This window comes from Somniosus microcephalus, chromosome 2, assembly GCF_052327205.1.
Source record: "Somniosus microcephalus isolate GS21.2 chromosome 2, FLI_Smic_1.0, whole genome shotgun sequence".
In the NCBI taxonomy this organism is placed as follows: domain Eukaryota; kingdom Metazoa; phylum Chordata; class Chondrichthyes; order Squaliformes; family Somniosidae; genus Somniosus; species Somniosus microcephalus.
Window position 1 is genome coordinate 94395698 of NC_140988.1, and position 11787 is coordinate 94407484.

Consider the following 11787-nt stretch of genomic DNA (forward strand, 5'->3'; position numbering starts at 1 on the left):
GCTCTATGTCTGATGCAGTTCAGCTTCCCTTTTGTGCCTCGGAGCTGGCCTAACGGCTGTCTGCAGCTCTCTCCCGCTCTGACTCCGTGAACCACTTTTCTGAAACCTGCCAAATCCACCGCTCATCACTGGCTGGTGGGGACGCTGCTGCGCATGTGCACTGGACGCTCCTCCTCTGTCGAGTCATAGCTGCTCATCTCGGTGACTCTTTTACCGAAGAATGAGACCGGCGCTGCGTCTTTCCTCTCCCTTTACCCAGAATACAACGGTAGGGGGGTTCTCATCCCCGTCTTAGACTCCAGGTAATGGCACGCAATTGTAGGTAAGGCCTTGTGAAGTTTCGGGCTCCCGTAATCAGCACATTAAAAAGAGAAAATCTCTCGCATCGGAGGCCCCGCAGACTCGAGCCACTCTGCCAAACAGCCGGGTAGACTTTCAGTACAACATCTAATCGATCAATCAATCATTTAATTAATTTAGTAATGGCAGATTTTACTATTTTACACAACATTTTGTGTATTTAAGATAGTATCTGACTACTATCTGAATTTATATATTTATAAATTATTAGGATAGAAGTGGGAGTGATGATGAAGATGAAGGGGGAGAAATTCATTATAGCCCAGGAATTGGCAGTAACTTCAGACATGTTTGAGATTTAGTGCCAAGCGCTAATGAATCACGCTGCACACAAAATTAAGTTTCATTGCTCAAAGAAAGAATTGGAGTGCTAAATCAAATGTTAATGACCTAGCACAGTGGTGCTACACTCAATGGGTGGACCAATATCAGGTGCAGTCTAATCCTAAGTCATCATTGCCACAGGCTCTTTCCAGTTCTTAAAGGGGAGGTTCATTGATGCTGCAGAACCTCATTCTCAGCATTGTTGGCTGTGAACCTGTGTCAGCAAACAGGAGCAAGCCAAGCCCAAGGAGCCGGACAACTCAAGCAGGTGTCATGATGGCAGACCCACGCCCCAGGGAGAGAGCCTGCAGATTTTTGGACCAAGCATTGGATGAGTTCGTGTCCGCTGTGGAGAGACAGAGGGCAGTGCTCTACCTGGCAAGTGATAGGAGGCCCTCGCCGCAAGTCTTCCACACCATGTGGAGGGAGGTTGCCCAGCATGTCTCAGGCAGCACTGTGGTCCCCAGGACCCCCACACAATGCAGGAAGAAATTTAACGACCTCACTCGGGTGGTCAGGGTGAGTCAATGCCTCAACAAATGCGACATACCACCGTCTGAACCACAATCTGCACACACTGGCCAAAGCAACACACCCCCAGCACTCACCCATCAACAATCTCTACCTACACTCACGCCTACATCTCACTCCTTGCACACAATGACAGCTACTCAACTATGGCAGGCAGATCACCCAAACACATTGCTCCACACTCACTCACACACTTTCCTTTCTCTTGCAGGCCAAGGTGGCTCACAAGAGGAGGGAGCAGGAGCGTACAGGCAGGGGACAAGCCGACACCCAACCACTGTCTGTGCTGGAAAATAGTGTGCTGGAGATTATTGAGCACCAGGTGGTGGGCACCATGGCCACCGGAGACGTTGGCCCCCTTGGGGACAACAACGGTATGTTCATCCCTACTCCTTCTTCTCACATCCCACTTCCCCCTCACCCCACAAGCCTCTCGCACTTTTGAGCTAATCATGCTGTATGCATTTCTCCCTTCCTGTCCCCCTCCCCTCACCTTAACCCGACGATTGTGCCTTTATGCTTCCAGATAATGAGCAAGCACCTGAGCAGTCTGTCCCTGAGGGCACCGTTGAGAGCGAGAAGAGGAGGAGGAAGAACACACGGCGTCACTGCATGTATAACCCGCAGGCACCAGCTCAGATACTGGCACTATGCGTTCTTTAGAGGCTAATATAGTAGCGGGATCTGCACAGGGTGATGCACCGGGGACAAGCGGGCTACAGCAAGGCCAGGGGGAAAGGGTAGCTCGGGGGCCAGCTCCCCAGAGGGCGAGTTCGCGTGCAAGTTCTGCTGCACAGGACTCAGATGAGGACCTCGACGGGGAAACCTTTAGAAGATGGGCATGCACACGGAGATGATAGGTGCAATGGCAAGGGTGCCCGAGAGCCTGTTGGCAATGGTAAGGAGTGTGGAGGAGTCCGCCTCCAATATTGCACAAGGCTCTGCGGACACCATGGAGCCCATCATTTCCAGTCTGGAAAGGATGGTCGACTCCCAGAGTGTCAGCGGGAGATAGAGGAACAGATATGTAGGCAAATCTCAGAGAAGTGTAGAAATAATAGGGTAATAATAGTAGGGGATTTCAACTTCCCCAATATTAACTGGGATAGTCAGAGTGTGAAAGACTTAGAGGGTGCGGAATTCTTAAAGTGCATCCAGGAGAGCTTTTTGAGCCAGCATGTAGAAAGTCCGACAAGAGAGGGGCTGGTACTGGACCTAATTCTAGGGAATGTAGCTGGGCAAGTGGTAGAAGTGTCAGTAGGAGAGCATTTTGGTGACAGTGACCATAATTCGGTGAGATTTAAGGTAGTCATGGAAAAGGACAAAGATGAACTGGAAATAAAGGTTCTAAATTGGGGGAAGGCCGATTTTAAAATGATAAGGCAGGATCTGGCCAAAGTGGACTGGGATCAGCTACTTGTAGGAACATCCACATCAGAGCAGTGGGAGTCATTCAGAAAGCAAATAGAGAGAGTACAACGCCAACATGTTCTCATAAAGGTCAAGGGTGGGACCAACAATCCCAGGGAACCCTGGATGTCAAGGGATATACAAGAATGGATTAGGAAAAAAAGAGAGGCTTTTGGCAGATACAAAGGACTGAAAACAGTGGAAGCCCTAGAGGAGTATAGAAAGTGCAGGGGAGTACTTAAAAAAGAAATTAGGAGAGCGAAGAGGGGGGCATGAAAAAACACTGGCGGGCAAAATAAAGGAAAATCGCATGGTGTTTTATAAGTATATTAAGGGCAAGAGGATAACCAGGGAAAGAGTAGGGCCCATTAAGGACCAACGTGGCAACCTGTGTGTAGAGCCGGAAGATGTAGGTGAGGTTTTAAACGAATATTTTGCATCTGTGTTCACTATGGAGAAGGACGATGTAGGCATAGAAATCATGCAGGGGGATTTGCTCTCCTAATTTCTTTTTTAAGTACCCCCCTGCACTTTCTATACTCCTCTAGTGCTTCCACTGTTTTAGTCCATTGTATCTGCTAAAAGCCTCCCTTTTTTTCCTAATCCATTCTTGTATATACTTGAACAAATTAGCATTGAGAGGGAGGAGGTACTAGTGGTTTTAGCGGGCTTAAAAGTAGATAAATCCCCACGCCCAGACGAGATGTATCCCAGGCTGCTGTGTGAGGCAAGGGAGGAGATTGCAGGGGCTCTGACACAAATTTTCAGAACCTCTCTGGCCACAGGGAAGGTGCCAGAGGACTGGAGGACAGCTAACATAGTACCATTATTCAAGAAGGGTAGTAGGGATAAACCAGGGAATTACGGGCCAGTGAGCCTAACATCAGTGGTAGGGAAATTATTGGAAAAAATTCTGAGGGACAGAATTAGTCTCCACTTGGAGAGGCAAGGGTTAATCAAGGATAGTCAGCATGGCTTTGTCAGGGGAAGATCATGTCTAACCAATTTGATTGAATTTTTCGAGGGGGTGATTAGATGTGTGGATGAGGGTAATGCCGCTGATGTAGTCTACATGGACTTCAGTAAGGCTTTTGACAAAGTCCCACATGGCAGACTGGTCAAGAAGCTAAGAGCCCATGGGATCCAGGGCAATTTGGCACATTGGATCTAAAATTGGCTTAGTGGCAGGAGGCAGAGGGTGATGGTCGAAGGTTGTTTTTTGACTGGAAGCCTGTGTCCAGTGGTGTACCGCAGGGTCCTTTGCTGTTTGTAGTGTACATTAATGATTTAGATATGAATGTAGGAGGTATGATCAGTAAGTTCGCAGATGACACGTAAATTGGCGGAGTGGTAAATAGCGAGGAGGGAAGCCTCAGGCTACAGGACGATATAGACGGATTGGTCAGATGGGCAGGACAGTGGCAAATGGAATTTAACCCTGAAAAGTGTGAGGTGATGCATTTTGGGAGGACTAACAAGGCAAGGGAATACGCAATGAATGGTAGGACCCTAGGAAGGACAGAGGATCAGAGGGACCTTGGTGTGCATGTACATAGATCCCTGAAGGCAGCAGGACAGGTAAATAAGGTGGTTAAAAAGGCATATGGGATACTTGCCTTCATTAGCCGAGGCATAGACTATAAGAGCAGGGAGGTTATGATGGAGCTGTACAAAACGCTAGTTAGGCCACAGCTGGAATACTGTGTGCAGTTCTGGTTGCCACACTATAGGAAGGATGTGATTGTATTGGAGAGAGTGCAGAGGAGATTCACCAGGACGTTACCTGGGCTGGAGCGCTTCAGCTATGAAGAGAGACTGGACAGGCTGGGGTTGTTTTCTTTAGAGCAGAGAAGGCTGAGGGGGGACCTGATTGAGGTGTACAAAATTATGAGGGGCATAGATAGGGTAGATAGAAAGGAACTTTTCCCCTTAGTAGAGGGGTCAATAACCAGGGGGCATAGTTTCAAGGTAAGGGGCAGGAGGTTTAGAGGGGATTTGAGGAAAAACTTTTTCACCCAGAGGGTGGCTGGAATCTGGAACTCACTGCCTGAAAGGGTGGTAGAGGTAGGAACCCTCACAACATTCAAGAAGCATTTAGATGAGCACTTGAAACGCCATAGCATACAAGGCTATGGACCAAGTGCTGGAAAATGGGATTAGAATAGACAGGGCTTGACGGCCGGCGCGGACACGATAGGCCGAAGGGCCTCTTTCTGTGCTGTATAACTCTATGACTCTAGACCATGATGATCCAGACCTGATGCCGTGTGTGATGGGCGATCTGGCAGCTTCCATTGCAGCACAGGCGGAAGTGACGCAATATCTTAGTGCTGCAATGCAGCCTATGGTTTGTGGCATTCAATCTCAGACTGCTCTCATGCAATCTCAGCTTGATGCCACGCAAGCTCTGACTGCTTCCATCATGGCTGGGTCTACCACCGTCGACTAGGGCTTTCACGGTGTCGCAGCAGGCCAGCAATCTGTGCTGCAACAGATTGTTAGGGATGCTGAGGTGCTGCCCTGGGGGAGTGGCAGTGGGTCAGTGGAGCAGGAACCTGCTGTCCTCTCTCAGGATGACAGCATTCCTACTCCCACCACTGCCACTCCGCCATTGCCCTTGTTGCTGCCTATCATCCAGCCATCCCAGACTGCTGCCGCTCACGTGGATGCAGTCAATGGTGCCCTTGCAACATGGAGAGGCCTGCTAACCTGGAAAAGCCACATGCATGCTTGTCCTGATTCTCTCTGGTGATGGGGAAGTACTCCTACTGTAGAGAGCCTCTGACCTCCCGGATGTAGCAATGGACGGCGAGTTGGGAGATGTTACCTATATCTCCTGTTGCAGGCTGGAAGGATCCGCTGGTGAAGAAATTGAGGGCAACGGTGAGCTTGACTGCCACTGAGAGACCCGTGGTCGTCCTGACCTGAGGCTCAAGGTCTGGTTGCAGGAAGTGGCAGAGTTCTGTGACCACCTCCTTGGTGAAGTGGAGCCTCCTAATACACTGCTCCTCACTTAATTGTAGGTAGGAGAAGTGCTCTCAGAATACCCTCAGAGGGTAAGGCCTCCTGTTGAGAGCCCTCATGGCCCTCCTCCTCCCTCTGGCCACAACTTCCAATCTTTCTCACTGCCTCCACCCCCTCCGCCGTAGATCCTGGAGGGCGAGGTCGACTGCTAGTACAGCCCACATTAATGTAACCAAGTGTAGCACTTTGGTATGTTGTGAGAATAAATGTAACTAATTTTTAGTAGCCACAACACTCCGGAGACTAAACAACCTTTAAATGACTGATTTAAACTGTTGCACAATGTTAAACTGAGAAGGAAGCAGCGAAACAGCAATAACCTGAGAGCTGCGACTCATTACTTATGATCCCTTTAAGTAACGCCCCTGAAGCCGGCTACCGGCTGCTTCACGCTTCCTCTCCCTGTCGCTGTCAGGGCAGGGGCGAAAATGAATATCGCAGATTGGGCGCACAGTGAGCATTGCTCGCTCACTAACGTCACGATCTGCCTGGAGCTGAAGTCCCCAGTGCTAACTCGTAGTGGCAGCACTACAGGGGTGCTGAATTTGACATATGGCACTGGATTCGCCTCACCGTGGCACTACTGCCTCAGCGCCCCATTACCACCCCTGCCAGGCACTAACTGGAGGCGCTAAGGTACCGAATTTACCCCCAATGAGTTGGACTGATTCAAATTTACCAATTTAACACTTTGCTTTCACCAATGACTGTTAGTGGGGTTATTAATCCTTGCACAATTATTCAATCGGGTTTAATATTATCCCACTTAATTAGCATAGTGGAGGTATAACTAAATGGACCCGGATATATTGGACATTGCATTTACTGTTTTTAATTTTAATGGTAGCTGTTGTTAATACAATTTATTTTGTGTGTGTGGGAATGTTCCCTCTAATTTTTTTTGTGTACGGTCCCTTTAAATTTGCTGCGTGGCCATGCATGCGCGGTATCTCTTCCAGCGGCAGGAGCTGGTGAGCCGTTTGCACGGGGCCTCACGATTGGTGTGCGGCCGCGCACCTTAGGGGGAACATTGGTGTGCAGCCCTCAACAGCTCATCAAAACTTGTTAAATGGCCCTGCAGCTCAAATAATAATCCTCCTCCCCCCTCCTCTTCGTGCTCCTGCTCCTGAGCTTCTCGCCTGATAGGTGGTGGCAAGAGCTGCTCCCTCATGATGGCAAGGCTGTGCAGCATGCAGCATATCATTACAAATCTTGATACTCACTCAGCCGAGTACTGCAGGGCTCCTCCAGAGCAGTCCAGGCAGCGGAATTGTTGCTTTAGCATGCCATTGGTCTGCTCCATCAGATCCCTTGTGGCAGCATGGCTCATTGTATGCATGCTGCGCACATGTGCATGGGTTGCAAACTGGAGTCATAAGCCATGTCATCAGTGGATAGCCCTTGTCGCCCAGTAGTCACCCTTTGGTTTGCTGTGGTGGCTGAAATGCAGGCGACTGCTGCAGAATGAACGCATTATGACTGTTGCCAGGATACTGGGCATTGATCTGCATGATGAGCTGCCTATGGTCACACAGCAGGTGCATTTTGAGGGAGTGGAATCCCTTTTGGTTCAGGTACATGGAAGAGTTGACATGAGGTGCATAAAGCAATGTGCTTTTGACGGTGGCACCTTGCACCATGTGGAAGCCTGCAATCCTTTCAAACCCTCGTGCTCACTCTGCCTGCTTGTCTCTGGCCATCGGGAATGAAATGAAGTTACCTCTCTTTGAATAGAGAGCCTCAGTGACTTCCTTTATGCAACAGTTTACTGCAAACTGCAAGATGTTGCTAATATCTCCAGCAGTAGCCTGGAAGTAGCCAGACGCATAAAAGTTCATCGCCACGGTCACCTTCATAGCTAGAGGTAATGCGGTCCTTGCTCTGCTCTGAGGTTGGAGTTGTGGCTGCAGCAGTTGGCCGATTTCAGTGGCAACCTCCTTAGTGAAGCGCAGACATCTCAAATATTGGTCGTCACTGACGTTCAGGTGGGAGAATTGCTCCCTGAACACCCTAGGCAGACATGGCCTCCTGCTGAGAGCCCTTCTCCCCCTCCTCCCTCTTCCAGCAGCTTGTCCTGCTCTGCCTGGCCTCTGCTCATTCTCCCAGTCATGCTCGATTCCAAGAGGAAGGCCTACTAGTGCACCCATGTCTGGGAGCAAGTGGTTTGTACAGAAGCCTTGAAGTCAACAAAAAGTACGTCAGCCCTTGCTAACCACTCCCTGTAGACTTTTGAAACTTGAAACTATAGAAAGCACCAAAAACATGTAGAATTGTAGCAACAGCCAGAAGAAATAAACCAGCAACTAACCTGTAAGTAGTTGATGATCCCTTTAAATAGCGCTGGTGGGGTTCCTTCATGCTGCTTAATGTCGTGATCAGCTGTGCGAGGTTAAGAGAGGGTGTCAGCTGGAGCGTGGAGCTCCAAATGGCAATGCTGGCATCAAATCAGCGTTGCACATTGATTGACATCATGATCTGCCTGCTCTGCATGTTGCCGGTGGATGTCAAGTGCATGCGCGATAACCCCTTTATTAATATGGGGTCTGGCGCTTTGCGTCAGAAGTGTGCGCGCGTGCCGCGGACGACATTTTGGAACCCTAAGGGAGAGAATTTCAAGTTGGTTCCTCTGCCTTAAATTAGTTCGTCAGTTTGCCTGTGAGCCAAGTTGGTTGCAGTAGCCACCATCAAGGATGCTTACTCTCACATAGCCATGTTCCTTTTGGAAGGATTCCGGGGCTCAATTTCCAGGGACAGTATTATCAGAACAAATTCCTTGCTTTGTTTGCAACGTTGTGAAATCTCATATAGAGCCAAAAGCAGTCATTGATATTCTTTGGTGTCTCTTTTTGTACATTCCATGGAAACGTCTTTAATTGCTAGTCAACATGGCAAAGCAATTAACAAGTTAATAGAATGTTGTGAAATAGCCAGTACAGTAGAATATAAGGAATCAAGATTCCTTGGGATCTGATGACGGAGGTTACGCGGGGATTGCGCCCAACGCTGCACTGATTCCGGCCTCCACCCAACCCTGAGCAAGGGGAGCAATCTATTCAAAAAATCTTTTAAATGTTTTCCTCCAGGGTCCAGGTTGCGTGGATGCACCCGGATCCCACCGGTAGGGTCCACATCCACCCGGATCCCACCAGTGGGCCTCACATCCACCTGGATCCCACCAGTGGGGCCCACATCCACCCGGATCCCACCGGTAGGGTCCACATCCACCCGGATCTCACCGGTAGGGTCCACATCCACCCGGATCCCACCAGTGGGGCCCACATCCACCCGGATCCCACCGGTAGGGTCCACATCCACCCGGATCCCACCGGTAGGGTCCACATCCACCCGGATCCCACCAGTGGGGCCCACATCCACCCGGATCCCACCGGTAGGGTCCACATCCACCCGGATCCCACCGGTAGGGTCCACATCCACCTGGATCCCACCAGTGGGGCTCACATCCACCCGGATCCCACCGGTGGGGTCCACATCCATCCGGATCCCACCAGTGGGGCTCACATCCACCTGGATCCCACCAGTGGGGCCCACATCCACCCGGATCCCACCAGTGGTGCCCACATCCACCTGGATCCCACCAGTGGTGCCCACATCCACCCGGATCCCACCAGTGGGGCCCACATCCACCCGGATCCCACCAGTGGTGCCCACATCCACCTGGATCCCACCAGTGGTGCCCACATCCACCCGGATCCCACCAGTGGTGCCCACATCCACCCGGATCCCACCAGTGGTGCCCACATCCACCCGGATCCCACCAGTGGTGCCCACATCCACCCGGATCCCACCAGTGGGGCTCACATCCACCCGGATCCCACCGGTGGGGCCCACACCCACGCTTCTGGAGACCGATATACTTCACCTCGCTTGGCGTACCAGCCTTCAATGATGTTCTAGGTCCCATCTAGGCTTGAGAGCGAGAATCCCAATGTAGGGAGCTCCTGTCCCTGGTTTTGGCTCCTCGCCGTCATTTGCATTACATGGCAAATAAGAAACTCCTGAAACAGCACCTCCACCATTTTCTGGGATTTCCTATTGGTCTCTTGCCAGAGTTACAGCAGGACACTCGCCGAATCCCCCAGGAGATTTTGGGGCCCAAGACTACAGAAGTTATACTAAAGAAACACACTGTCCTTCACATACTGTGCTCAGTCTTGGTCACTACTAAAAAGTAATGTACTTACATTGAAACAAGATCAAAAATCAGCAGTAGAACTGAGCCCAGGTGTAAGCTTTGTAGTCTAAACAATGGAACTTCATCAAAATATATAAAATATTATATATGATATAGATAAGTCTACAATATTAGTTCAAAGTATACAAGAAAGTAAGACTAGAAGGCATAAGTAGAAATTAGTAAAAAAAAGTTAATTTAAAACGGCTATCAGGAAGAATTTCTTTAATCAAAGAGCGATAAATGTTTTCAATAATCTGCCAGACAGGATAGTAGTGGCAAAAATATTGGTGTTATTCAAAATGCAGTTGTATGTTGTGATGAAAGAGTTTGGGTCCTAGTGGAATCAGTTTCAGTGGGCCAAACTGCCTTTTCTCAACCCTGGTATTTCCTATATACTCTGAGGCCTTGACGTCTCCGGGAAAAATCTTTTCCTTCTCGTGCAGATTATAATAGTTGATACACTATGATCCTATAACACTGTCCACCAATAACAGGATTCCCTTACCTGGTACTTTGTCCCCAGGGAGGTAAGTAGACTTGTTGGTGTACACTGTGATAAAGCGGCTGCGTGGATCTTGGGGATGAGCACTGATGTGTTTTGGTTTCATGTCAGCACAAGCAGAGGTACTTGCACCGTGAGAGAATCCAGTGGTGAAGGAGACCAGGCAAAGCACACCTAGCATCCAGGCCATGAGAACCACATGATTTCTTAACATTTTCAATACAATCTGTTGCAAAACAGCCAGAAATACATATTAAAACAACATAAGAAAATAGTAACATCTAACAAGGAGTCAGTTCAAGAAGGGACCAGCCAGCCCAGCAGAAATGCTTCTCACCCCAACAAAGATAGTTTTGTTTAGGGTGGTCAATCTGAAGTCAGAGATGGTGTCAGATCTTCTCCCCCCTCCAACATAAGAGTGTCCTGTTATACATATTCCTTTAACTATGTATTTCATTTTTATCCCTTACCTTTTTAAAGCTGAGAATACACAGCAACTGGTATGCAAAATATATCACTTGGAGGTAAATATCTAGAAGTAGATTTTCGTCTTCATTGCCTGGGCTGTAATCTGGTGGAGTGAATTGTCCGTCCGTTATTGAACCCACCCAAATTTCATTTCATTGATTCCAAATCTAGCCCCTGGTATTTAGCAGTACTGGCAGGGAGACTGGGCTTTAGTTGCACGAGATGTGCTCCTGGGTTTTGGTGCCAGTGAGAATGGTCCTGGGCTTTGGTGCCACTGAGAATGGTCCTGGGCTTTGATAGCACTGAGAATGGTCCTGGGCTTTGGTGCCAGTGAGAATGGTCCTGGGCTTTGGTGCCAGTGAGAATGGTCCTGGGCTTTGGTGCCAGTGAGAATGGTCCTGGGTTTTGGTAGCACTGAGAATGGTCCTGGGCTTTGGTGCCACTGAGAATGGTCCTGGGCTTTGATAGCACTGAGAATGGTCCTGGGCTTTGGTGCCAGTGAGAATGGTCCTGGGCTTTGATAGCACTGAGAATGGTCCTGGGCTTTGGTGCCAGTGAGAATGGTCCTGGGCTTTGATAGCACTGAGAATGGTCCTGGGCTTTGGTGCCAGTGAGAGTGGTCCTGGGCTTTGGTGCCACTGAGAGTGGTCCTGGGTTTTGGTAGCACTGAGAATGGTCCTGGGCTTTGGTGCCACTGAGAATGGTCCTGGGCTTTGATAGCACTGAGAATGGTCCTGGGTTTTGGTAGCACTGAGAATGGTCCTGGGCTTTGATAGCACTGAGAATGGTCCTGGGTTTTGATAGCACTGAGAATGGTCCTGGGTTTTGGTAGCACTGAGAATGGTCCTGGGCTTTGATAGCACTGAGAATGGTCCTGGGTTTTGGTAGCACTGAGAATGGTCCTGGGCTTTGGTGCCACTGAGAGTGGTCCTGGGTTTTGGTGCCACTGAGAGTGGTCCTGGGTTTTGGTGCC

General features: G+C 49.5%; 1 protein-coding gene across 1 annotated transcript in view; it reads right to left on the reverse strand.

Moving 5' to 3' along the window:
• The window catches only part of reeld1 (reeler domain containing 1), a 57593-nt gene extending 47025 nt beyond the window's left edge, over nt 1–10568 (reverse strand). The window contains exon 1 of the mRNA XM_085964315.1: nt 10350–10568. Within this exon, the coding sequence (XP_085820441.1) occupies nt 10350–10560 (211 nt within the window). The 5' untranslated portion in view covers nt 10561–10568. The remainder of the gene's footprint in view (nt 1–10349) is intronic.
• Nucleotides 10569–11787: the final 1219 nt, after the last annotated feature.